This window comes from Helobdella robusta (assembly GCF_000326865.2).
Source record: "Helobdella robusta unplaced genomic scaffold HELROscaffold_5, whole genome shotgun sequence".
In the NCBI taxonomy this organism is placed as follows: domain Eukaryota; kingdom Metazoa; phylum Annelida; class Clitellata; order Rhynchobdellida; family Glossiphoniidae; genus Helobdella; species Helobdella robusta.
In genome coordinates, this window is record NW_008705254.1 from 7087528 (window position 1) to 7112686 (window position 25159).

At 31.5% G+C, this 25159-nt stretch overlaps 3 protein-coding genes across 3 annotated transcripts in view; 2 read left to right on the plus strand and 1 right to left on the minus strand.

The window, feature by feature from the left end:
• Positions 1-761, minus strand: part of HELRODRAFT_107672 (hypothetical protein) — a 48259-nt gene extending 47498 nt beyond the window's left edge. The window contains exon 1 of the mRNA XM_009027632.1: positions 661-761. The gene's annotated coding sequence lies outside the window, so the exon portion shown is untranslated. The remainder of the gene's footprint in view (positions 1-660) is intronic.
• Positions 762-4537: 3776 nt separating this feature from the next.
• HELRODRAFT_163894 (hypothetical protein) lies at positions 4538-5812 on the plus strand (the record flags this gene model as incomplete). The annotated part of the gene is made up of 3 exons (XM_009027633.1): positions 4538-4649; positions 4966-5301; positions 5547-5812. The coding sequence occupies 3 exons, from the start codon at positions 4538-4540 to the stop codon at positions 5810-5812; spliced, it is 714 nt and encodes a 237-aa protein (XP_009025881.1).
• Positions 5813-19248: 13436 nt separating this feature from the next.
• On the plus strand, positions 19249-21102 carry HELRODRAFT_163896 (hypothetical protein; the record flags this gene model as incomplete). The annotated part of the gene is made up of 1 exon (XM_009027634.1): positions 19249-21102. The coding sequence occupies one exon, from the start codon at positions 19249-19251 to the stop codon at positions 21100-21102; it is 1854 nt and encodes a 617-aa protein (XP_009025882.1).
• Positions 21103-25159: the final 4057 nt, after the last annotated feature.

Genomic DNA, 25159 nt, shown 5'->3' on the forward strand with positions numbered 1-25159 from the left:
AATTCGCATCAAAGTTCAATTTTACAACACCAAAGTTAATTTTTACAACGTCAAAGTTCATCTTGACAAAGACAATATTTCCCTATATATACAGCAAGGAGCACTGAAGATGATTCATTCGGAATCGAAATATGGCCTTATTGCAGCATGAATTCGAAAAATAAGTTTATTTTGAATTTTAATAAACTAAACGTTTACCAAAAAACTTTAGTGAGAAAAATCGAAAAAACGAACTACAAACATATTAACGCCTAACATTCCTTAGAATTTATAGAATATTGTAAAAATTATGGTCTATTACCAACATATATATATATATATATATATATATATATTTATATATATATTTATATATATTTATATATGTTACATGCTAAGTCATAGACCACATAAGTTCGCCCCCGCCAACCAAAATCTGAAATGACGCCCCTGGCTTGAACCTCTTTGTAACATTTATTTTTAACACAAACTGCCAATTTTGTTATTGTTATGAATGATGATGACTTCATCCATCTTCATAACAATTATTGCTACTGTCATTAAACATTTACTGATATAGCCCAAAATTAATTCTCGTTATCACTATTAACATTTATCTTCAACAACAAAATAGAATGATCATAACACAACAGAGAGATTAACAGAACAGATTGAACAAACTCTGCAGACGGCACGTAGGACTCAGTCAATGTGACGTAATTGTTTCTCACATTCTTCAAATTATGGAGGATCTGAGCAAACGGAGTGATCAGGAGGTCTTCAGGCAATCTGCAGTTTATAAGAAATTTGTAAAAAGCGCTTTGCAAATATTCTCATGATGATGATGATGACGATAACAATAATAATAACAACAACAACATGAAAAATTCTTTTTTGATGAAATATCTTACTCGTAGGCATTTTCTAATAGCAAATTACCCTTTTAGACGCTTTTATTGCAGCCTCAACAGCATATTTCAAACGTTTTTTACTTTGAACGAGAGCGAGAGTATAATCATTGCACATTTCATCTTGCTTCAAATTTAAATTGTGCATTATGTTAATTTTGTCATGAATTATAAATTTACTTAAAAAATCGTGTTAGAATGAACAATTTGTGAACGGTGGCCTGCGACACAAGAATTTTGTTTTCTTTTAGCTTACGTCTCCTAATCATTACCTAATTTTTATTAATTTGGATTGATTGAACAAAAATTGATTTGATTTTGATTTGATTTAAATTTTCCTTTAGCAATTTATTATCTAAGTTCAATTTTCTTTTATTTAACACCCAGCACACCGACTTTCCATGCTCCTCACAAGATGGAATAATATGCCTGGACAAAGTATATATTATATATAAGTATATATAATATATATGTATATATAATATATATGTATATACAATATATATGTATACATAATATATATGTATATATAATATATATGTATATATAATATATATGTATATATAATATATATGCATATATAATATATATGTATATATAATATATATGTATATAATATATATATATATATGTATATATTTATATGTATATAATATATATATATGTATATATTTATATGTATATATATATATGTATATATATATATATATATGTATATATATATATATATATATATATATATATATAAATGTGTGTGTGTGCCTCTACTCTACTTTGTCGATTCCTTGCTTGTTTAAAGAATACTTAACACTCATTTAATTAGCTTTACAATCTTCAACTTCGTTAAATATAACACTTTTACGTGTTTTCATTATCGATGATTCCTCTGTACATCGATAACAAAAACACGTAAATGTTACATTTAACGAAATTGAAGGTTGTAAAACTAATTAAATGAGAGTTAAGTATTCACTTTAAACAAACAAAGAATCTGCTCAGTAGAGTAGAGGCACAGTATGTATATATAATATATATTTGAGCATTTGGGCACTTGCACAATATATCTATTTGAACACCGAAGATGGTATAGGAATACCGAAAAAAGCTTTTTTGTTCTATCATGCATAAAATATACAAAAATTTTAGTCTCCTACTAAAGAAACTTGAAAATGATTTACCATCAACCGTTAGAAAACGAAAAGTTAAATTGGAAGTTAACTAACGCCGAACATGCTGTGATTTTTGATTAATAATTGTCTTTCTGACAGTCTTAATCCTATTTAAATAAATAAATAAATAATTATATATATATATATATATATATATATATATATATATATATATATATATATATATACAAAAAATATATGAAAAATATGAATGAAAAATCTGCAGTCGAGACAGTTGCCTCAGTTGGAGAACTTCAGCGGGTTTTTTTTGACAGCATGTTCTTACAACCTTACATCAAACAAACAAACAAACAAACATTTAGACAATCTCAAAACACACAAACAAACACACATACACACACCCAAACAATCTCAATACAAACAAACCATCATTCAGCCCTTTATGTTACACACAAGCATTCAAATTGTTGCACGTGTGAATCTATGAAAATAAATTTGTATTCATATGTGCAAGGTACGTATATTTGCAATACGGATGTTTGAATAAGTTGTTCTAACTATAATAATGACAGCAATTACAACAACAAAGTAATAATAAAAGCACTATAATCGTTTAAAATAAAACAACAATAAAATATTATGAAAAATTTGAATACCTCAATTTTTGTTTAATATCGCTTGCATTTGCATTATTATATTGAAAATTAGTTTGAAACTGTTATTTACATATCAACAAAAAGTTATAATAAAAATTAATTTAACGAAAACATTACATTAAATTCGAAATTCTTTTATCGTCGTCATCATCAAAATTTTTTCAAGCAAGATTTAGATTTAGTTAAGATTGATGGTGCAAAGCAGCATTTCTTTTAAATTTTGAAATTCTCTCTTTTATAAATTTTGAAATTCTTCTCTATTTCTACTTTATTATTTAAGTAAAGTAAAAGCCAAAAGTGTAAAAATTTTAGCATGAACTTATTAGTTATCCTTCAAAATGCTTTGGTATGTAGAGTTTTTCATGAGAATAAATGCTTTCATTAGGTGGAGTTTGAAGGCAATGATTCAGTCAGGATTCGTCCAATAAAAAATCCAAATTTGCACAAATAAGTAGAAATGAAAGAAAGAAGGGTTTTATTGCTTCGTCAGTGAGCTCTGGGTATTCTGACTTGATGCTGATCCAGAAAACGGAAGAGATGATGTATTTTCAAACTTCATTTTTAGGCCTTGGACCGTGGACCGACAACGAACGAGCTCCAAAATTTTATCTTACAACTTAATAGTCAAATTTCTCTTATGTTCAACAAAAGGATTTCTGATCCATGTCTTTCTTATTCGTGAATCATCCTCCGTAGGAGAATAAAATTCAAACCGTTCAGATAAGCTGGAGTGATGCTCAATGATTTCACGATTGAATATTTAAGCTGGTTAGTTAATTGTGGATGTCCTTTCGCGTTATCACATTGAATATTAATTATAATCGTGCATATGCCCTCGTGTGCTTGCCTGCCTTCAAACTCATCTACTTGTAATAATCATGATTTTCTTAATTGCTTTGCTGTCCAAGCTATCAATTTTATCATAAATTTTTGAAATTTTTGAAACCTCGCCGCGGACCGGCGCCGGTCTGTGGACCACTATTTTGAGAACCAATGTTCTAATAAAACTAGTTGCTATCTGTTGATTGTATGATTGCACGATCGTGGGATTGCATTATTGCATAATTGAGATAATGTGTTTGTCAAGGATAAATTAAGAATCAAGTAAAACTTCAAAGGATGGAAATGTTCTCACTGGCTCTGGAAACCTACAGTTGATGAGAATTGCCTAGTTTGATAAGTTCTCGCTTGTGAGGACTGAGTTGCAGATTGTTGTGAAGGAAGCATATTACTGATTATTATTTGAGTTGATGGGTTAAAATGGTGTCATCGGCGAATTGGTGACGATAAATCGAACTGATAAACAAATAATTAAAACTGATTGCTACAAATAAAATGTTTACTAAAAGATCTGAAAAATTGTAGTTTAAAAAATTTAATAGTGACAAAGAGTTTGAAATAACAAAGTACAAATATGCAAATAAGTGAACCAGTAAGCAACGAATGAAAGCAGAACGAAAGAATGTTACAGCACAGCATTTCAGGATTTGTGCGGCGGCCCTCGGCTGATCCCAAAGGTGTATGAGCAAAGGTAGAAGAATAAATATGCTTCATTACATTAAAATAATTTAAAATAATAGTCAAAAATAAATTCACTAGGAGTTAATTCGATAGAATTAATTGAAAGTCGAGAGTTTTCAATATTAGATGGATGAATGGAGTCGACCGATTAACAAAATGTTAGAATAATAAGCAGCGAATGCAAAAAAAAACAAAAAGATATTGTTGGTTTTCTGAATAGATAACAACAACTACAATAAAGACAACTAAAAGTGATATAGAAGGATCGAACGATCATGAGAATGAACAAAAATGTTAAACCGATGGCACAACATGATGTTACATGCATGAAGGAAACACCATCATGGCGAGTTGTCAATGCTCCACACTGCTAGCAATTTTTAGTCATCAGACTCGATGCAAAAACATTGGCATCGTTAATGTGAATGATTTGATGATGCATCGCACTGATGGGAGTTACTGTTCATAGAATATAAAATAATTAGTATATATTTGAATGAATGTATGGATGGACGTACGGATGAATGAATGGATTGATAGATGGATGGATGGATGGATGGATGGATGGATGGATGGATGGAAGGATGGCAGTGCAAGCATGCTAAATGCACGGATATTGCGGTAAGCAAATAAAAAATTTACAAACATATGTTGAATTAACGTCATGGACACGATTAGGACAGAAAATTTTATGAAGCAATAAAAATACAACAAAACACATCAAGTTAAGCTCATGAAATAAAAGATGTTAATAAAATTTGGAAAAAACAGAAATTAATGAAAACTCCTTGTTTTCTGGAGGGTATAATGAATTGGAACATTTCTGCTGTGCTCACGTGCAAAAGCAAGCTAGATACAAAATCAATCATCATGCACTCGACAAGCATTACATCTACAACAGCATCAACAACATCAACAACAGCATCAACAACATCAACAACAACAACATCATCAACATCATCAACAACATCATCAACAACATCATCAACGTCAACATTATCAACAACATCATCAACATCATCGTCAACATCAACATCTACAACAACATCATCAACATCAGCAATTTTCACAACAACAAATACACTGTGTACCTTTTATTGCATGATTGTCAGTACAAACCACAACAACAACAACAAACTTCCTGCAACCGTCCTTTATTTTAAATAGCGGTTTAAAGTAATACGACTTTATTTAGAAAAAGACTTATTTCAAAAGCAATATAAAAACAACAACAACAACAGCATCATCATCAACAACATTAAAAACATTATCAACAATAACAGCAACTTCAACAACATCAAAAACAAAAACATCAATAACATCAACAGCATCAACAACATTATCAACAACAGCAGCAACATTAATAGCATCAAAAAATATCAATAACAACAGCAGCAACATCAACAACAACATCAACAACAACATCAAAAACAGCAGCAACAACAACAGCAGCAACAAAAACAACAGCAACATTCACAGCATCAACAACATCAATAATATAAACAACATCAACAGCAACAGCATCAACAATAACAGCAGCAACACCAACTGCAGCAACAACAACAGCAGCAACATCAACAGCAGCAGCAACAACAGCAGCAACATCAACATGCATTGAAAACTAACAACATAGTGAGAACTTCATCATAAAAAATGAATGCCAGTTTTTTATTTTAAATAACGACGACGCCGAAGTTGATGAAGTTGATGATGAGGATACTATTTGCAGCGATGACGACAACGACGGTGACGACAAAGTGGCTGCAGATTGAACAGCAGCGATACATTTGTGCATTTAACAGAATCAATTAACCGAACAAAGCCGGCAACATCATCTATCATTATCAACATCATCATCAACATTGTCATCGTCATCATCGTTACCATCAAGAGACACATCAGGAAGATCATTATTAACGTCACCACTAACATTATCAGTATCATTATCATCAACACCGTCATCATAATCATCATCAACATGGAAACATTTCATCTTTACACTCAAAATTATTTGTCCTCTTTGACCAATAAATTCACAATGATCATCATCATTCTTTCCTGCTATCATCCCAATTATTCAACATCATCATCATCATCATCATCATCCCAATTATTCAACATCATCATCATCATCATCATCCCAATTATTCAACATCATCATCATCATCATCCCAATTATTCAACATCATCATCATCATCATCCCAATTATTCAACATCATCATCCCAATTATTCAACATCATCATCATCATCCCAATTATTCAACATCATCATCATCATCATCCCAATTATTCAACATCATCATCATCATCCCAATTATTCAACATCATCATCATCATCATCTCAATTATTCATCATCATCATCATCTCAATTATTCAACATCATCAGAGTAAACTTTTTTTGATACTATCATCGATCTTGTATCATCGTTTACAGATTTAAATTATCATTACTATCATCACTCTCTTTTTACTGCCACCACCACCATCACTACCGTCACCACCACCATCATTACCAATACCTGCATCATCATCACCACTCTCACCCCCATCATCATCATCATCACCACCACTATCACTATCATCATCATCAACAACAACTAACATTTCACTGTTGCCCGATATTTTTCTACTGAGAGAGACCGGCGAGGAATCGCTGTCACTGACGGATGGTTTATAGAAGATGGATTCCCTCCTGGCGGAGGAATGGCTCAGGTGGCTGCCAGAGGCTGCCACCACCCCGCCACCCCTGCCCGTCAGGTCGCCATCGTCCTCTTCGTTCAGCATGTTCTCACTGGCCTCCCTGTTGTGCCTGCGCTGCTGGGGTAGGCAGTGCGGGGGCAGGTTCATGATGTCCAAACTGTCAGTTTGTTTGTGTGTTTGTGTGTGTGTGGTGTGTGTGTGTGGTGTGTGTGTGGTGTGAGTGAATAAAAAATGAAAAAAATCATTCAATCATTCCAAATAGAATTTTAACACTTAAGAAAGTACATTAACTAATAGATTTCACAAATTGACAAGTTTTTTTTCTTGTACTTATGAGATGTTACCTGGAGCGTAAGGAATGATGAAGTGATGATGATGACGATTCAGTGGTGATGATGACAATTCAGTGGTGATGATGACGATCCAGTGGTGATGATGACAATTCAGTAGTGATGATGATGATTCAGTGATGTTGATGATGATTTAATAAAGACAGTATAGGTATTAACAATGCAAATAATAGCATGGTTGCAACGCAGAGAGGATGGGCAGATGATGATGCCACATAAACTATAAGTAGAAATTCATACGCCAACAAAATAAATTAAATGGTATACTAATAACGGCACAAATGATGATGACGATGAAGATGATGACAATATGAAAAATAACAACAATGAGGATAATGATGATGATGACAACAACGACGGTGATGATGATGATGACAACGACGGTGATGATGATGATGATGACAACAACGACGGTGATGATGATGATGACAACGACGGTGATGATGATGATGATGAGTTGATGGCATAGATGATGATGCGAGCAAAAAATTGAATTGTTTCTAACGATATCTCACGTGCTCTCTTCACTTAGCAACGCTTCTTCCCATCCTTCCACTGCTCTCACTGATACTTCTCATAAAAAGCGACTACTCCCGAAACAACTTGTGATGACAACATTTCTACCACCGACACCCTCACCACTCCAACAACGACTTCCTACTAATAATAATTCTAATGGTGGCATCACTACTGCTACTAACTACAGTATTATTTTGATATTGTTGTGCCACCGCTGCAGACGACGTCACATTCTCCCGCTGCTCCTGCTTCTATCAATACGAACAAAACAATAAAAATATTAAGACAGCTACTTCTATCTCTGCTGCCACTGCTGCTGCGAGTGCTTTTAATATTTACAATAATGTTGGGCTAGCCTCATTTCTCCGCTCGCCACAAATGCCAGCCTCAACATGACGACTGATGAGTACTAAAATGATACATTGAACGCTGTTGGTGATGGAAAGACTGTTGCAACTAACGCCAACAACGATCGTCAGCAGTTCTGCAAATGCATTGGTTGTTTTCCACCTAAATGATAATTAATGAGACCCCGTTGGACTCAGCACAGGAAACAACACACTCAACTTTAACACATTCATTACTCAAAACTGTTTCAACACTAACACTTTTATTGCTATTGATAACAAAAGTTTGTTTAATTTTAAATATTGTTCCACAAAATGGACAACCCACAGCTATTGTGTTGTTACAACTGCTAATGTTGCATTAATACAACTATTACTGTTACTGCCATCATCCCTGCGACCACTTCATTGTTATATTTACTGCTGCTACCGTCATCTCAATACGCGTACCAACCCACACTACCACCCCACCACCCTATATACGAGGACAATAATAATAATAATAATAATAATTATTATTATTATTATTATTATTATTATTATTATTGTTGCTGCTGCTATTATGTACAAATACAAACGCATAGTCGAGTGTTAGCAGAGTAAATTGCCTAATTACAATTCATACTCTCTGGAGACGGTTCTCTGCATTGCTGCCTGATGATTTCAATGGTTACGAAAAACACATTTAATAAGATGCCTTTGCAAGTGTGTATATGAATGTACCCGTGATAAAATATGTTTGATGGCGATGATGATGATGATGCAAGCTTTGTTGTGATTGATTGGTTGGTTGGTTGATTGATTGATTGATTGATTGATTTGGTTTTTTGAAGTGTTAGTTGATTGACAAAACAATCAAACATTGTGTTTCAATTACAAAATATAACTCAAATGTTAGACGTTATAAAAGTATGTAAGTTTCGATAAGTTTTGATGAATGTTAACTCAATAATCGTTTATATCTTTTTGCGTTATTTGCGTATGTTTGGCAGAATAAGTTTTGAGTATTAGCTTTGTGAGAGTAGCCACTTTTCAATGCCATTGTGTCAACACTTTGTAACAAGTAGCAACTCTTCATGCCACCAACCTCCCCATCACCATCATCATCGTCGTTATCAACATCATCATCGGTTTCATCATTACCATTTGGATTAGTCCCGTCACAACTAGCACCATAATCTATTACGTCATCATTTACGTTGTTATTATTGTTATTATTATCATTAAAAATTTATAAAGCGCATAAATAGAATACACTGTGACTCATAATTGACTCTCTTTTTAATTTAGCCGATGAAAATTTTCTAATATGACTGAGACATGCTCAAACTTTCTACCACCAAAATGACTCTATTTGGAATCGACTGAAGAGTAGCAATGGATTTTCTGGTGGAACAAGCTTGCATAGTAATTCAACCGTGAGTGAATGAATGCTTTTATTAGTGGTTGCATAGCTGATTGGAAAAAAGACTTCCAAATTTAATTTTTTTGCTGAAGTTGGAGTGTACATGATTCAGAAAACATTTTCATAGTCATTAAATGTTAACCTTAAGTTACAAATACATTTTAAAGTAGTAACTTATTTAGAAAACTGAATTTCATTTTCCCCCAAATAAGATGGAGTCGATAATAATTGTTGCCAGGCTCCTACAGCTACAGGTGAAAACTGTCATTTGTTCCGATCTAGTATAAAACAATTTTTGACATCCATGCAACAACCCGCGCCAAACAACTTGTAAGTTCTTTAACCGTGAATTGAAACACTTCAGGTTGACTGCTGACTATTATCTGTATGTCATCTGCATAAGAGAGGCATAAAAAGCCGAATGGATCAATCACTCTAAATTCGTCAGCAGCGTAGAGGAAAAACAAGATGGGTCCATGAACGAAACCTTGTGCTACAGCAGAGGACATTGTTTTTTACATTAGGCCAAGTGTGTTTGAAAAGAACTTGCTCAGTACTTTCTAATAAGTAATATTTAAACCATGTGATGACTGTTTCTGTAAGGCCAAAGTTATACACTAATCTACTCAAGAATCTAACAGTCGATGCAATCAAATACTTCACTCACGTCTAAAATAGAAAAAAAACGAAAATTTGTTTGTCTACAGCAGCATACAATTCGGACAAGACGTATGACAATGGGCGATGTGATGGCCTAGTGGTTAGGTCGCCTGGTGCCGTTTCACAGTGTGTGTAGTGCCCGGTCGCGACTATGACAAAAAGATCCCCTCATATAACATGCATTAGCACGTATACATATATGCTGTTTAAGTGTTGTTAATTCTTCTGAACCTAGGGAGAGTGTCATTGATCTTTAACCTTTAATGCCGTTTCGGTTGAATGATGACGCTTATTTCTAAATTGAAAAGCCAAAATTAAATTTTTTTTTATTCAAATGATTTAAAAGTTTGCCAAACATAACAGGTTCTATAACTTTCAAGATGAGGCGGAAGTTGGATTCTGGCTGTAATCAGTAGCGCTTAAGTTCGGTTTCATCAGTATTTTTATTCTCAAGATAGTTGTTGAAATTGCATGTTTACAGTGGATGGTAAATGTTTCTTCTTTATACATTATTATATTATTATTATCATCAGCATTTTCTTTATTATCTTCATCATCAACGTCATCCTCCTCATCATCATCATCTTTATTGTCATCGACATCATCGTCATCATCGTCATCATCATCACTAGACCACTCCATTCTCATGTCGACGTTGTGGTCATTATTGTCACTATCCTTGTCTTCGTTGAATTCCACATCATCTTTTCCCTCGGGTCCTTTCCGTTGATTTCATTGTAGTTAGAATCCTTATCATCATTACTATCACCCCGATACCATCATCATCACCGCCATCATCATCTCCACCACTATCATCATCATTAACCTCACCTTTTGTTACTCAGAGGTATAGTAGCCCTCCTACGATGCTGTGTATTTCCACTCATGTTATTATTATTATTATTGTCGTTGTTGATATTATATTATTATTAACGTTATTGTTGATAATTAATATTATTCTCTCAATTAAAATTATTATCACGTTTATTTTATTTTTTACTATTTTAATCTAATGTAAATTGCATTTTTTTAGTTAGATTATACATTATAGTTCTCAACATAACAATAGATATAATAATAAACATTAATATAACTTGCATTATTCTCAGACAACGTTGCAGTCAGTTAACATCGCAGAATACAACGGCATATAAAGTTATAATACGCTCGCATGGCATAGCTAAAAAATATAATTGTTAAAATGTTGTTATTTTAAGATAATTTGAAATTTAATAATATTAATTAATTTGATTTTATTATTGTGTTAAATCATATAAATAATTTGTTCAGGTGAAATTTGCAGCTCAATGCAAACAACGTATAATAATATTCTCACTAGTATATATATATATATATATATATATATATATATATATATTCTCACTAGCATATATATATATATATACGTCTTAATAACGCGCAGAGGTTTATTTTCGAACTATACTGTCCCCCGCTCACCTGACCTGACTGTCATCGTTGAATGCTTCATTTATCCTTCGTAGCAGGCTCATTTTTAGATGTATAAAAAATCAAATTTCAGCAGCATGATTGAAAACTAAATTAGTCGAAGGAGGCCAGTTAAACACAAAATCTAATTTTTTAATTAATAATTTACCAAAAACATAGAACACAACATAATTAAATAAATCATTATATATATATATATATATATATATATATATATATATATATATATATATATGTATTGAGGGACGAGGTTTTCTTTTATGCAAACATCGTTGAAAATAGAAGCCCATTATGCGTTAATAACTTTCTTTAGTAACAACTCAACACTTCTGAACTGAACTTCTGAATATCAATTTGAAAAGTTCAGAAGTGTTGAGTTGTTGCTAAAGAAAGTTATTAATGCAAAATGGGCTTCTATTTTCAACGATGTTTGCATAATATATATATATATATATATATATATATATATATATATATATATAATCATTATATATATATATAATCATTATATATATATATATAATGAATATGAATATGAACATTTGAATATGATTCCCGAGCGTACCACATAAATATCAATATAATTTTTGTATACAATTTAAAAAAACGCGCGCATTTGTGAAATGTACGAATCCTTCGAAAACAACAGAAATTATAATTCGCGATTACCGGTTGTCAATATATTTACGATTTAAATTAAAATTAATGTTTTGAAATCTAAACCTACAATAAATCTGATGTCTTTTGGTTAGAATACGAATTTATTTAGTTAATAAAACCTTAGTGAAAATTCTTCTAAAACTATAACATTTATATAATATTTATATGCAGCACAGTATGAATTAATTTATGTTTGAGTTGGACAACGTTCCTCTGTTATTTTCGAATATTAAAGCAATAGGCTTGGGAGTAGAGCTCAACTTAAGCAGCAAAATCAATGGTTAAGAAGTATAGTTCAATTTCAATACATTATTATTTATTATAAATAATATAATTATGATCTCTTCAAATACCCACCCATCTAACAACTCTATAGACATTCTAAACCAAAAGTATTCACAAAAAGTCATGTTCCATTTAAATAAATCTATTGAACGATATGCACGCCATACTTGCATGCACTCACCATTCTTACAAAAGAATACCTTAGGCCTCTGCTGCGTACTACATTGTTGTACATCCGTGTGTTTAATAGTGATGACTTGTCATTTTATATATATATATGTATATATATATATATATATATAAATGATTAAGCATATCAGCGCCAATTCAAACGACTTCAAAAGTGCTATCAAAATAATATAAATTAAACATAGCATTATAACATTACAAACGATAATAAAGGAGAATATATATATATATATATATATATATATATATAAGTTGGCGCTCACGCCGAAACAACGTTGTAAGCCGCACTATGACACAACTGTATAATAAATAAATATATATATTTTTTGCGACCGAATGGGTTCATAAACCTCGTAACAACGCGATGTTGTTCTTACCTATTGGTCGCGACACCTCAATTTGAGTTTCTTGGTTACAATAATTGAGTTGTGTTATCTTAAACCTTATTCGGCAGGCTACTGACGAGTCTCGTGAGAGACGAAACGTACGTCTGGCCTAACGCGGGTAATGGTTTACTAATAATATATATATATGTATACATATATATATATATATATATATATATGTGTGTGTGTGTGTGTGTGTGTGTATATATATATTTGAATTTGAACAGAATTTTATTCGGCAAAAGCACCGGAGATCAAGATACATATGTATGTGTAGACCACCTTAACTAAAAACTGTGCATAGAAATCAAAAGGAAAATTCAAAATTAAATGGAAATATTCAACAAAGAATAATTTAATGGACAAAAATTGAAATTAGCATGTCGTAAAATGGTTAGACAATGTGAGTTTTAAAATTGATGCTTCAAAAAGACCCAACGAAGGAAATGCCTTAGCATTATCCAGTAAGGAATCCCAAAGACGCGTTGATGAAGATAATGCGGAGTTAAGGAAAAAATTAGTTCTAGACTTAAAGAAGTAGAAATGAGGATTAAAACGTAAGATTTCACGTCTTGTATTCTTAAAAGCAGCAAGTTCATTATAGAGCGATTGACAGAAATTTAATTTATATATTTTAAAGAAAAGAAGTAGAAGACGGCCATACTATGAATATTAGCTAGATGAAAATATGAAGTAATATGATTCAATTTTACGTAAATTAAAGTAAATACGAATGAAAAAGTTTTGAGCTAATGCCAATAAATGAAGATTACATTTAGGAGCTGAACCTCAAATAGAAATGCAGTAAGTTAAATAAGGTAAAATGAGAGAGTTATATAGAGTTAACATAGTGAACCTCGGAAATTTAAACCTTAAGCGATGAATTAAACCTAAAATTTTTGATAGTTTACATGAAACAAGCTTTATGTGAGATAACCAAGATAAGTTGGATAAAATATTAATACCCAAAAACTTAACAGAATGAACTCTTTTAACTGACCAATTATTTAAAATTATAATTGGAAAAACAATGTCAGTTCTTATCTTTGGTCCAAACAAGACAAAACAAGTTTTGTCTAAATTGATACGCAAATTATTTGCAACTACCCATTCATAAATAAACTTTAACTCATCGTTAATAATGGACACCAGAGTATTGATATCAGAATGAGAATAAAGAAGAATAGTGTCGTCGGCAAATAGAAAAAATCTAAGAATAGTTAAAGAATTTATGAAATCATTAATATATATATTAAAAAGTAGAGGTCCTAGAATAGAACCCTGCGGAACCCCAGAAGAAATTGGAGAAAGAAAGACTTAGAGTTATTTATAGAAACATACTGAAAACGATCAGACACATATGAAGAAAACCGTTTATAAGATAAACCACAAAATCCATAAAAATATAATTTAGACATTAAAATATTATGATTTAAAGAATCAAAGGCCTTACAAAGATCAATGAAAACGCCTATAGAGTATTTTTTAGATTCTAGTGCAAGAGAAATATAATTTATTACATCTGCAACAGCAAATTCAGAAGACAATTTTTCACGAAAACCATATTGATTAGTGCAAATAACATTATAAGAATTAAAAAATCTATTAAGACGGTTTAAAACAATTTTTTCAATTAACTTGGACAAACTTGAAAGAATAGAAACTGGACGATAATTATTAATAGAATGACGATCACCAGATTTAAATAAAGGCAAAAGTTTGGAAATTTTTAAACATTCAGGAAAAAGACCATTTTTAAAAGATAGATTGATTATATGAACAACGGTAAGATGAACAACGCTATGAATAATATTTTTTAATACAAAATTAGATATGAGATCATCACCACAACTAATAGAATTTTTAAAATTTTAACGACATCAATGGTTTCAAACGGAAGGCATTCAAACAGAACAAGTGTATCCAAAACCCCATGAACATACTTTTTAAAACCGGAATCAATAACAAAAAAATGAGTAGAATTATTAACATTATTCGTTGACAAAAAATTTTTATTAAATAAATTACACAGTAAAGCATCGTTCATGATAAAATTATTATTAATCATGATATTTAATGGTGGTGGATATTTAAGTCCTAGACAAGATTTCAGTAAACTCCAGATACGTCTACCGTTTGATTTACATTTAATGAATTGGTTATTATAATAAATATTTTCAGATAGTTGTCAGGGTACAATAATCAAGGCAATTTGTAGTCATATTTCTGCAGCTTGGATTGATCACTGGTTGCGATACATTGCCAGCCTTCCAGAGGTTCTGTTCAGATTTGTCAAAAATGGTTTGATATAACAATGCCAACAAGTGCAAATCTATCCAGATGGGAAAAGTCTTCTACTGCCCAGTGTTCACTATGTAACAATCAACGAACTAACAAACATGTACTCTCCAACCGCAGCTCAATATCGGCGTTAATGAGTACACAATAAGAAATTCTAACAGTAATTTTCGAAACCATAAAATCATGCGCCAACCCAGAAATCTCTATTTTTGCTGATCTAGAGACAGATGAATTTCAACCATTATCTCGCTGATATCGCCTTGCTACGAAAAAGACCGTAGACAGTTGACAGAACTGCATCCATACTCATCAAAATAGCGCAAAAGTTCCAAAGTTTAATATTTACAAGCAAACCTCTAGCTTTTGCAGCAGCTATACACAATAGTCCTGGTTTTCAATTAATTGGAAAGTTTGAAATAGTTTTATCTAATCGTACTTTAATTTTGTTAACTGATCAATACCATTAAGACCAACGAGTATCAACTGGACGCTCAAGCTAGAGAATTTGTACGTTTTGATTTTTTTGCATCTGCACGAACAATTCATGACGAATATTGCTTTGAGACAGAAAGACATACAGCTGTTGGACTGTTAAAAAATGCATTAACATCACTGATGCTTCTAACAGTCTGTATTAGAACCAAATTCAGACGATGTGCTTGACAGTGAAAGTAAATTGCTTGTGGGGCTTTTCCTTGATTCTGGCTTAGAAACCGGAGTGAAAGTAAATTGCTTGTGGGGCTTTTCCTTGATTCTGGCTTAGAAACCGGAGTGTGCACCACTCATAATTGAGGCTCCATCCTAACACTGAGCGATCATGAGGTTCCGATTCAGCTTAAATTTATCAGTAATATCAATGATAGACGATGTTAGATGCATGTGATACGCTCCAAGTGGTTTTTCATTGATGACGCCATTATCAGTATATTTTATGACGCAACTGAGCTGTTCCTTTTCGGTTTGGTCTTTGGTTTTATCAACAAGTATTGACCAATATCTGACCTTTTTTACAATATTGAGTCGCACCTGTTGGGCTAGACAATGAATTATATCATTTTGGTATTCAGGACAAGTGTAATGAACGTAACGACGTTGAAGCTTGTTTTTAAGTTCCAGAGCAAAAACTGTGAATATGTTTAACAATTCTATAAGGTTTCCCTTGTTAGCCAATAATTCTGTTTCATTGTGTCCTCTTAGTTTTGTTGAAACTTACATGCCATTTTGCACTAATAAATACAAAAGCATATAATGTTAATTATATTTATTACAACAGAGAATACTTCAAATTAAAGATAGCAGAATCAATTTTCATCGATAAACGTAAACCAGCAGTAAATATTCAACTAAATAATACCAATGTTCTTCCAACAAAGAAACACATGATTAACTTTAATTCTAATTAAGTTACAATCAAAGTCGCTGTGAAAACAAAGACACAAAGACGGAACAATATTATATAATGTTAATTATATATTATATATAATTATAATTAAAAATATTATATATGGTTTTTTGGTGTTTTTTAGTATAATATTGTTATAAATTTATTTTGCTAAATTTCAAAAATCGGATTTGAAAAATCTAATTCCTTGAGAGAGGCCCCCCTGCCCCCCTGCCCAAATGACGCCCCAGATGTAGAGATTTTGTTTATTTTAGCCTAAACTTTAACATTTCTGCCTACATCCTTTTTCCTAATTATTATTATAATATTAATATTTATTATTAATATATCATTAATTAATAATTATATATTAATATTATAATTAATTTTCCTTCCATAATTGACACGCAATCACCAATCTTGTCACATTGTGTCATTCACGTCATTGAATTTAAAAAATTTCGTTTTTTTTATTCTGTAAATCAAACTGTCAAACGCAGCGAAAGTAACAAACAACATACAAGGTATGAAACTCTTTAAGGAAAAACATTTTTCTAATGACCCCTCCGCTTTAAGTCTTTTCACTTGAAAGAAATGTGAACAAAGTTAGCTTCTTAGTAAGTTGATGTTATAATGGTAATATATATTAGTCTCGTTTCCCCGTGCATACACTTATTTTAAAATTATATAAATTTTGAGAAAAAAAATACAGTTTTACAAAGAAAGAATATTTTTAAATCAAAATTGAAACGAACAAACAATTGAACATAAAGGAATTTAAAGTGATGGATGAATTTGATGATTTTTTATAAGACCGTTAGTATCAGGCACAAATTTAGGGAAAACAGCCTTAAATCTCTACGTGTATTAATATTCAAATTATTTCTTTTTTGTTAAAAGCGTTGTCACAGCACTAAACCCACGTTTGCACAAATACGAGGATGGAAATGCAGGCGAAAATCGTTGAACAATTTACCACAATCCAGGTTAAAACAAAGGGATTTGTTTTTGTAGCTAAATACATTTTTTTGCGTCTGGAAGATTTTAAGCTCTGTTTATAAATTGGCAATAACGTTGATGGGTATCCGCCAGGTTAGCATAGAAAAAGATTTTTACTGGTTCAAAGATATGGTTTTTGTAATCCCAGCAAAAAATGATCAATACCATAAACATAAAATTTCTAAAGTTCTTAAATTTTGTCAAAGCCTGTCATCGTTCCCCAGTAAGACTTCAGCGCACAAAAGAGGGCGCTATAGCTCACTTTGAGAAATATTGGTATGAAACGATGGAAATAAAATTATGAATATAAAATGTATAAGTTACATTTAGTAAGAGTAAAATAAAATAATATGAAATATATGTTGGTGACAGTAAATGAAAATATTAAATTAGTATAAATAGTAGTATAAATAATGGTAATGATAAAATCGAAGTATAAAACAAATATTAAAAGCAATAAAAGAGGAAAAAATAATTACAAACAATATAATCAATTATAAAATAAGGTAAATAAAATAAAATTGTATAAAAATATAAAAAAAGTGTTCCCAAAATAATAATTGTTATTTGATACTAACTAAATACAATAACTAATAATAATAACGTAGCAAAAATCTATGAATAAATAATATTCAATTAATTTTTTAGAAGTGGCGTAGGATAGCCAGAATAACGAAAAAATGTTGTAAAAATTTCGAATAAAGTCAATCCATCCGAGTATGAAAATCGATTGTAGTTAAACAGGTCTTTGGTTGCGCCGGAAGTTTAGTGTGTGAATTATTTTGCCAAAATCTGAAGAAGGTTTTAAATAATCAAAATAAACCCAATGAAATTTGAAATTCAGTTGCATTTGGAAAGTTGAATTTTGAAATGATGAGTTTTATTTCAGTTTTCAATATATTTTTGCAGTTTAACGTATCTAGGCCATATTAGGAAACTTGGCTGGAGGTACCCATCAGTCACAAACAGCACCTATCTAATACCAATCCAAATACTAATCATTGGCACGAATTGTACAGTTTTCTATAGGTTTTTTTCTATTAAATTTTTTGTAGTTAGTCCGGAGATCCGCCATGCAAAGAAATGCTTTTTTTTCTTGAAACAAAACCAGCAAATCATTTTTGGGGTTTGGTCAGTGGTGTGACCAGTGTTTGTGTAGCATTAAATAATTAGTTATTTTATTGTTATGTGAAATTTAGATTTCATAGGTTGATTTTTGGTCATGCACAATTCAGTTGAATTGAGATATAAAGCATATAAATAAAAGGCAGCAAAAATTTGTGCAGGTCGGGTCTCTGGTTATATTCAAGAAAGCATTGAATTGAGAATACTATATTTTACTTACTTTTAACTTGTATTTACTATATTTTTAAATTCATTAATCAGGTATTGTAATCTAGTCCATGGATAGCACCAAACTTTTGTGCCCGACATTGAGTGTCGTTCTAGTCAAAACTATTAAAGCCTTATGTGAAATTAATATAAAATATGATTCCAAATTGGAAATTACAGGCAGTTTGCATGTAAGATCAGATGGTCAAAAGGTACTCACTTGTCTTTTAGATGAGGAATCGGTCAAGGGCCAGCATGATGCAGCCAGGATTGCCGAGCTAGCAACAAGATTAAGTATGGCAGCAGCAACATTTCCATTTGCCCATCTGCAAATTCCAGCTACTGTCAACCATCACAACCATCACCACACTCCTCAACAGTTAGCAGCAGAGTTGTATTTGTCGTCCAGCGGAGGAGATGTTCATCTGGTCAATGCAAACATGCAGCAGTCATCTGTTGCTATGCAGGTTGAAAGAGTGGCTGCTTTACGTGAAGATAATAACCAACAACTTCAGGCAATCATACCCCAGCAGCTCACAGTTGGTCTTGGGAGTAATGCACAATTGACTACTGCAGTGTATCATCATCATCTGCATCTCAAACAGCCAGACTCAAATTCTACTGGGGTGCAGATGTTAGTGCAGGAGTCTAATGAAGAAATACGAATAAACCAAGCTACTGTACGTCCTTTTGAAAATCTGGTTGCCAAATTGCCCAATCAACAGTTGCAACAGCAACAAACAAATCAGCAGCAGCAGCAACAACAAAGCCGAAAGTCAAAACACAGCCAACATATTCAAAATGAAAGCACAAACAGAATAAATTTATCATTAAAAGAGTCACCACCATCATCTATATATGAACGAAATCTGGCCACTCCATCCTCTCAGAATCACATCAAGCTACCTGACATACAAACATTAGCACACAGCCTACCTAAATATCCTAATCAAAAATTGAAATCAGGTGTAGTGGCCAGCTTCATAAACAGTTCAGGTCATCAGGTCACTGCAGTGGATCTGCAATCCTCAAAAAGTCCAGACAATTTAAACTCATCTATAGCCACTTATGCATACATTCCTCACAGTTTACAACAACAACAGCAGCAACAGTTAATGTACATTGAGCAACAGCAGATGCAACAGTCTTTGCAACAACAGCAGCAACAACAACAAGATAACCTTCAATCTGATTCCACACCCCCTAGTTTAGATGGCCCACCAATAATTGAAAGCATGGTGAGTGATGATAGCCATACCAATTCATTAAACAATGGCACCTTTCCAAATGATTCAACATCAATTTCAATGACTACGTCTCCATCTTTGACATCATCAACGACATCAACCTCTACATCAGCAAAAATATCTACATCATCTGATCTAGAAGCTGCAATATCGCGCCGTAAAAAATTCCAATGCATGTTCTGCGGTATATTTCTTTCGACAAAGTGCTACTTGAAAAATCATGTCAATGCTGTTCACACCCGAGCACGTGTTTACCCGTGTGAACTCTGTGAACGATTCTTCTACTCTGCTGGTGCATTGCGCATACACAAGCTACGTAACCATTGGCATGGAGCTAAGAAGCATGTTTGTGGTCAGTGTGGGGAAACTTTTTTGCTACCTATTGAACTGAGAAAACATCTCGTCAAAAAGCATTTTATAATTTCTCCTGATGGTGTTGTTGACAACGATAACAGCCTCATTACTGATAATAACAACTCGCAACAGTTTAAAATGGAGGATGTTGATTTACCAATGCCACAACTTCATCCAGAAAACTTAGAAGCGGCTACAGCTGCTGCAGTTTTATTAAATGACACATCCTTAGTTTGTACTCCAGTTTCCATTTGTTACAGATCATCACCAAGGCAACTTAACTCTGAACCGCCACTTACTGTTGAAGATTCTCATTTAGGGTAGTTGTGGCAAATCATTTCATTGTCAACCCTCCCTAATTTTTTGTTATTTTTAGAAAAAACCTTCATTATTTGAAAATTTATTTTACTGTCTGTGGTATTTGTTATTGTTTGTTAAAAATTAATTAATTGTCCTTAGGATAATAATTTTCTAAATTGTTCATTTATTGGTGTCATGCATATCTAATTTAATTTGTTAATACATGGTGAAGGATGGTATTTGTACATATTATCAGTAGAATAATAATAATCATAATAGTTTGGAAGTTACTTCAAATTTATTTATGAGGAAAAATATTAAAATGTAAATATTTGTTAATAGCAAGCAATAATAAAATAATAATACTACTAATAATAATATTTATAATGAAAAATTTTTAATTTCACTAGTGTATGCTAATGTTAATTTTATTTCTAATAGCTATATTAGTGTTGTTATTGTCAGTGTTGTCATCATCGTGAAATAATGAAACTCTATCATCATTATACAGACAGGAAATGTTTTTAATTTTTTCATGTGGCATTCTTGTTGAATCACCTCAATTTTTTGTAATTATATCTTTGATGACCTTACGAATGAGCTGTTTCATTTAAATTAATCATGTGCAAGTCTACATACATGTGGTACATAAGCGAAATAGCTGTTACCATATATATATATATATATATATATATATATATATATATATATATATATATATATATATATATATATATACATATATACACTACATTCTTACTTATATACATAAATGTGTACAGCAGTCATTTGCAGAATGGAAATGAGGTAGAATGTTATCTTTCTAATCTTCATATCTTTAATTTTGGGGTGTTAAATGCATATATGTATGCATACACACACACACATAAATATGTATATACATATATTTATCTAGCAAGATTTTAACAAATAAACATTTGGATATATATGTATACATACCTGGTGTTGTACCACAATTATTAACAATTATGAAGAATAATCATTGCTTGTTACTTCTTGTTTTATCATTTTATATTATGGTGTTACTTTTTTGTTTTGCAGTATTTATATATATATATATATATGTGTGTGTGTGTGTGTGTGTATGTATATATATATATATATATATATATATATATATATATATATATATATATATATAATAAATATATATATAACGTATGTGCGTGTGCGTAGATGCTCTGATTCAGTGTTTAGTATGGTGGTAGTCAGCTGTCCATTTTAGTTCCATTGAGAAGAATCAACCAGTAAATAAGCCCAGTGCAAAGTCATCCTTTTTGGGCAAAAAACTACATTATTTATTTTAATTCAAGAATTAAGTCAAGCTACATTGTGTTACTTTTTTCAAATTTTCAGTTATGTTCTGTGGGTCTCAAAATGTGCTTGTTTTGCATCAAACAAAATAGTCAAGTTATTTTTTGTTATACATAAACTTTTCAAGCCTTTTTTAATTATTTTTCCAAACAATTCCAGTCATACAGAAGTTTACTTTTTCTGACAAGTGTATAAATTGTGAAATATGTTATATCTGCAATCATCATTCCATTTAAGGTTTTTATTTTGCTATTTATGTTATTTAATCTAGAGTGTGGAAATAATAAATAAATTTATCTATTTATTTATCTATTTAAATATTTTTATTGTGATTACATCTACCACCAACAAAAAAATTTATTAAATCAATTCATGTGTTCTCTTTAACAGAAAAAATTAGTAAACCAATCATTTTATAAATATTGTTGAAATTTAAAAAAATTTGTGTTTTCTGTTGGACCAAATTGTTCTCAAATGTTACAATTTAACATAAATCATTCGAGAAGATGTATAAGATATATTGTGAAATTGTAGTTGATTCTTGTTTAAGCGCAAATCTGCAGTTTTCATTTTTGTTGTATTTTTTGTTTGAACTGTATGATTTTTAATAATCATTACATGCTATATATCAAACTGATAATTTTGCTAATGCTAATAAAAAGTTTAAAGATTTTCAAGTTGAAAAAGAACCATAATATTTTTTTTGTCCGATATTTGGAAATAACATTTTTCTTGTATTAGTATTGTGAAAATGTCCAATAAAGATTTTGAGCCAAGAGAGAAAATTTGTTTATTTTATAGAAACGAAATCAGCAAAAAATTAAGTCAAATAAAGATTGTTCAACAAATTGAATCATTCAATCTTTCCAGGCGATAATAATCATTCAATCTATTTTTGTTTACTAATCATTCGATCCAGCAACCTTCATATGCTCAATGTTATAGAGTAGGCGCAAACAATTAGGCATGTCTGCAAATCAAAAAACATATTTTAAGATTGATAAATTCAGTAAAATGAAAAAAGGGTAGCTAACCTGGTAATTGTTAATGTTCAACGGTAGAGTTTGTAGTTGCAGTTTGTTCGTGCCGTCAACAAGGGGCGTGAACGTGTATATGAAATTGGCATCCTTCAAATGTTAATGATGTTCAAACAATTTCAGTATATGTGAATGTTTTCATTAAAAAGTAGGTGTTGATGTTCTTAAAATCTGAAGCATTTGATAGCTTTACCAACAGCAACAGTGTATGCCAGTAAACAAGCAGATTTATTGAGCTATGAAAACTAATATAATTACTAAAACTGGAGTAGAAAAATCAATAGCAAGCGATTCATATGGGAAAAAATTACTCTTATTTCCAGTGGTGCTAAAACGTTAAAAAATCAGCGAGAATCTTTTTGAAAGTCTATTTAACATTTCAAGTTCCAGCAATTAAACAAAAAAAATTTTACAGAATGAAATGCAAAAGCATTGAAAAAACTGAAACAAACAAACATCTGAGATGGATGAAAGTGGATTATCATTAAGTGAAGCTTTGGCGACGAGACTTTTGCCTTTTAGTTGACATGTTACTTCGTGGGTAGCCACAACAGCATGACCCACAAACAACAACATTCCTTTTTCTGAATTGATACCATTTTTTAAATTTTAAAATAATCTTCAATTCTTTTTAACTTTTTTAGAGTAATATTATTGAAAAAAAAATTAGCAAAACGAACGTTTTTTCGTCGGTTGTAACTCGTGTTTGAAAATTATTGTGAACATATCAGAATCGATAACACGTAAGCATTGAATTGGAAAAACAGGAAGATCTATCTTGAGAGAACCTTCAAAGCATTGGCTAGCCTTTTGCACGAGTTCATTGTTGTATCTGAATGTGCGGGAATGAGGTTTGCAGTTGAAACTACCTTATTATTGTCACAATCAATTAATTCGATTAGTGTAATGTTAATATACTTCACAACACGAAAAGGTGAGCAAAGACTCTGTATTACTGTTACCTACTTCCAATAAATAGTAACAAAAATATAAATATTAATAGATAACAATTATTTGCATCGCTTGTTGATTGTATTTCATGCTAATAGTTATCTTAGTAAACAAAATCATAAGGATGGGTTGCTGGTTCATTTTATTTGCATTTTAGCTGTTGACAAACAAAAGTACAGGGTTATGTCAATGGTTGGATTAAGTAAGATTGCAAAAAATTTTAAATAAAAAGCAATCTCATACATGCGAAAAAGGCATAGGATGCATGGAATTATCACGTGTACGCCGTCTTTCTAAATAAAAACCGAGTAATTATGAAACGTGCAAAAATAACGAACCTCATTTTGAACACGTGAAAGACTTCAGCAGCATCATTGGCATTGACTTGTTTGCAATACTGCGTCAAATAGACAGAGCCGTCCCGACTGATGCTAGAAGGAAGTTGAGTGCTAAGGTTGTACCCCTTCCCTAACAACAAGTGCACCACCCTTTTATGATTTCCTCTTATTGCCTGTTAATTGACAAGAATAGGACTATAAATTTAAAAAGTATATTTGTAATAGCGTTACCTAATGTCGCATAGTGTTTCAACGAAGCCACACCTGCCACAGGATCAATAACAATCATTTTTATTTCTCAGCAGGAGTTTTAAGATACTTTATAAAGAGTATCATATGTACATTAACATGTTAATAATAAGATATGCAACAGTATATAATTAATGATTAACATAAGCGGGTTGGAGTTTGAGACGGTTT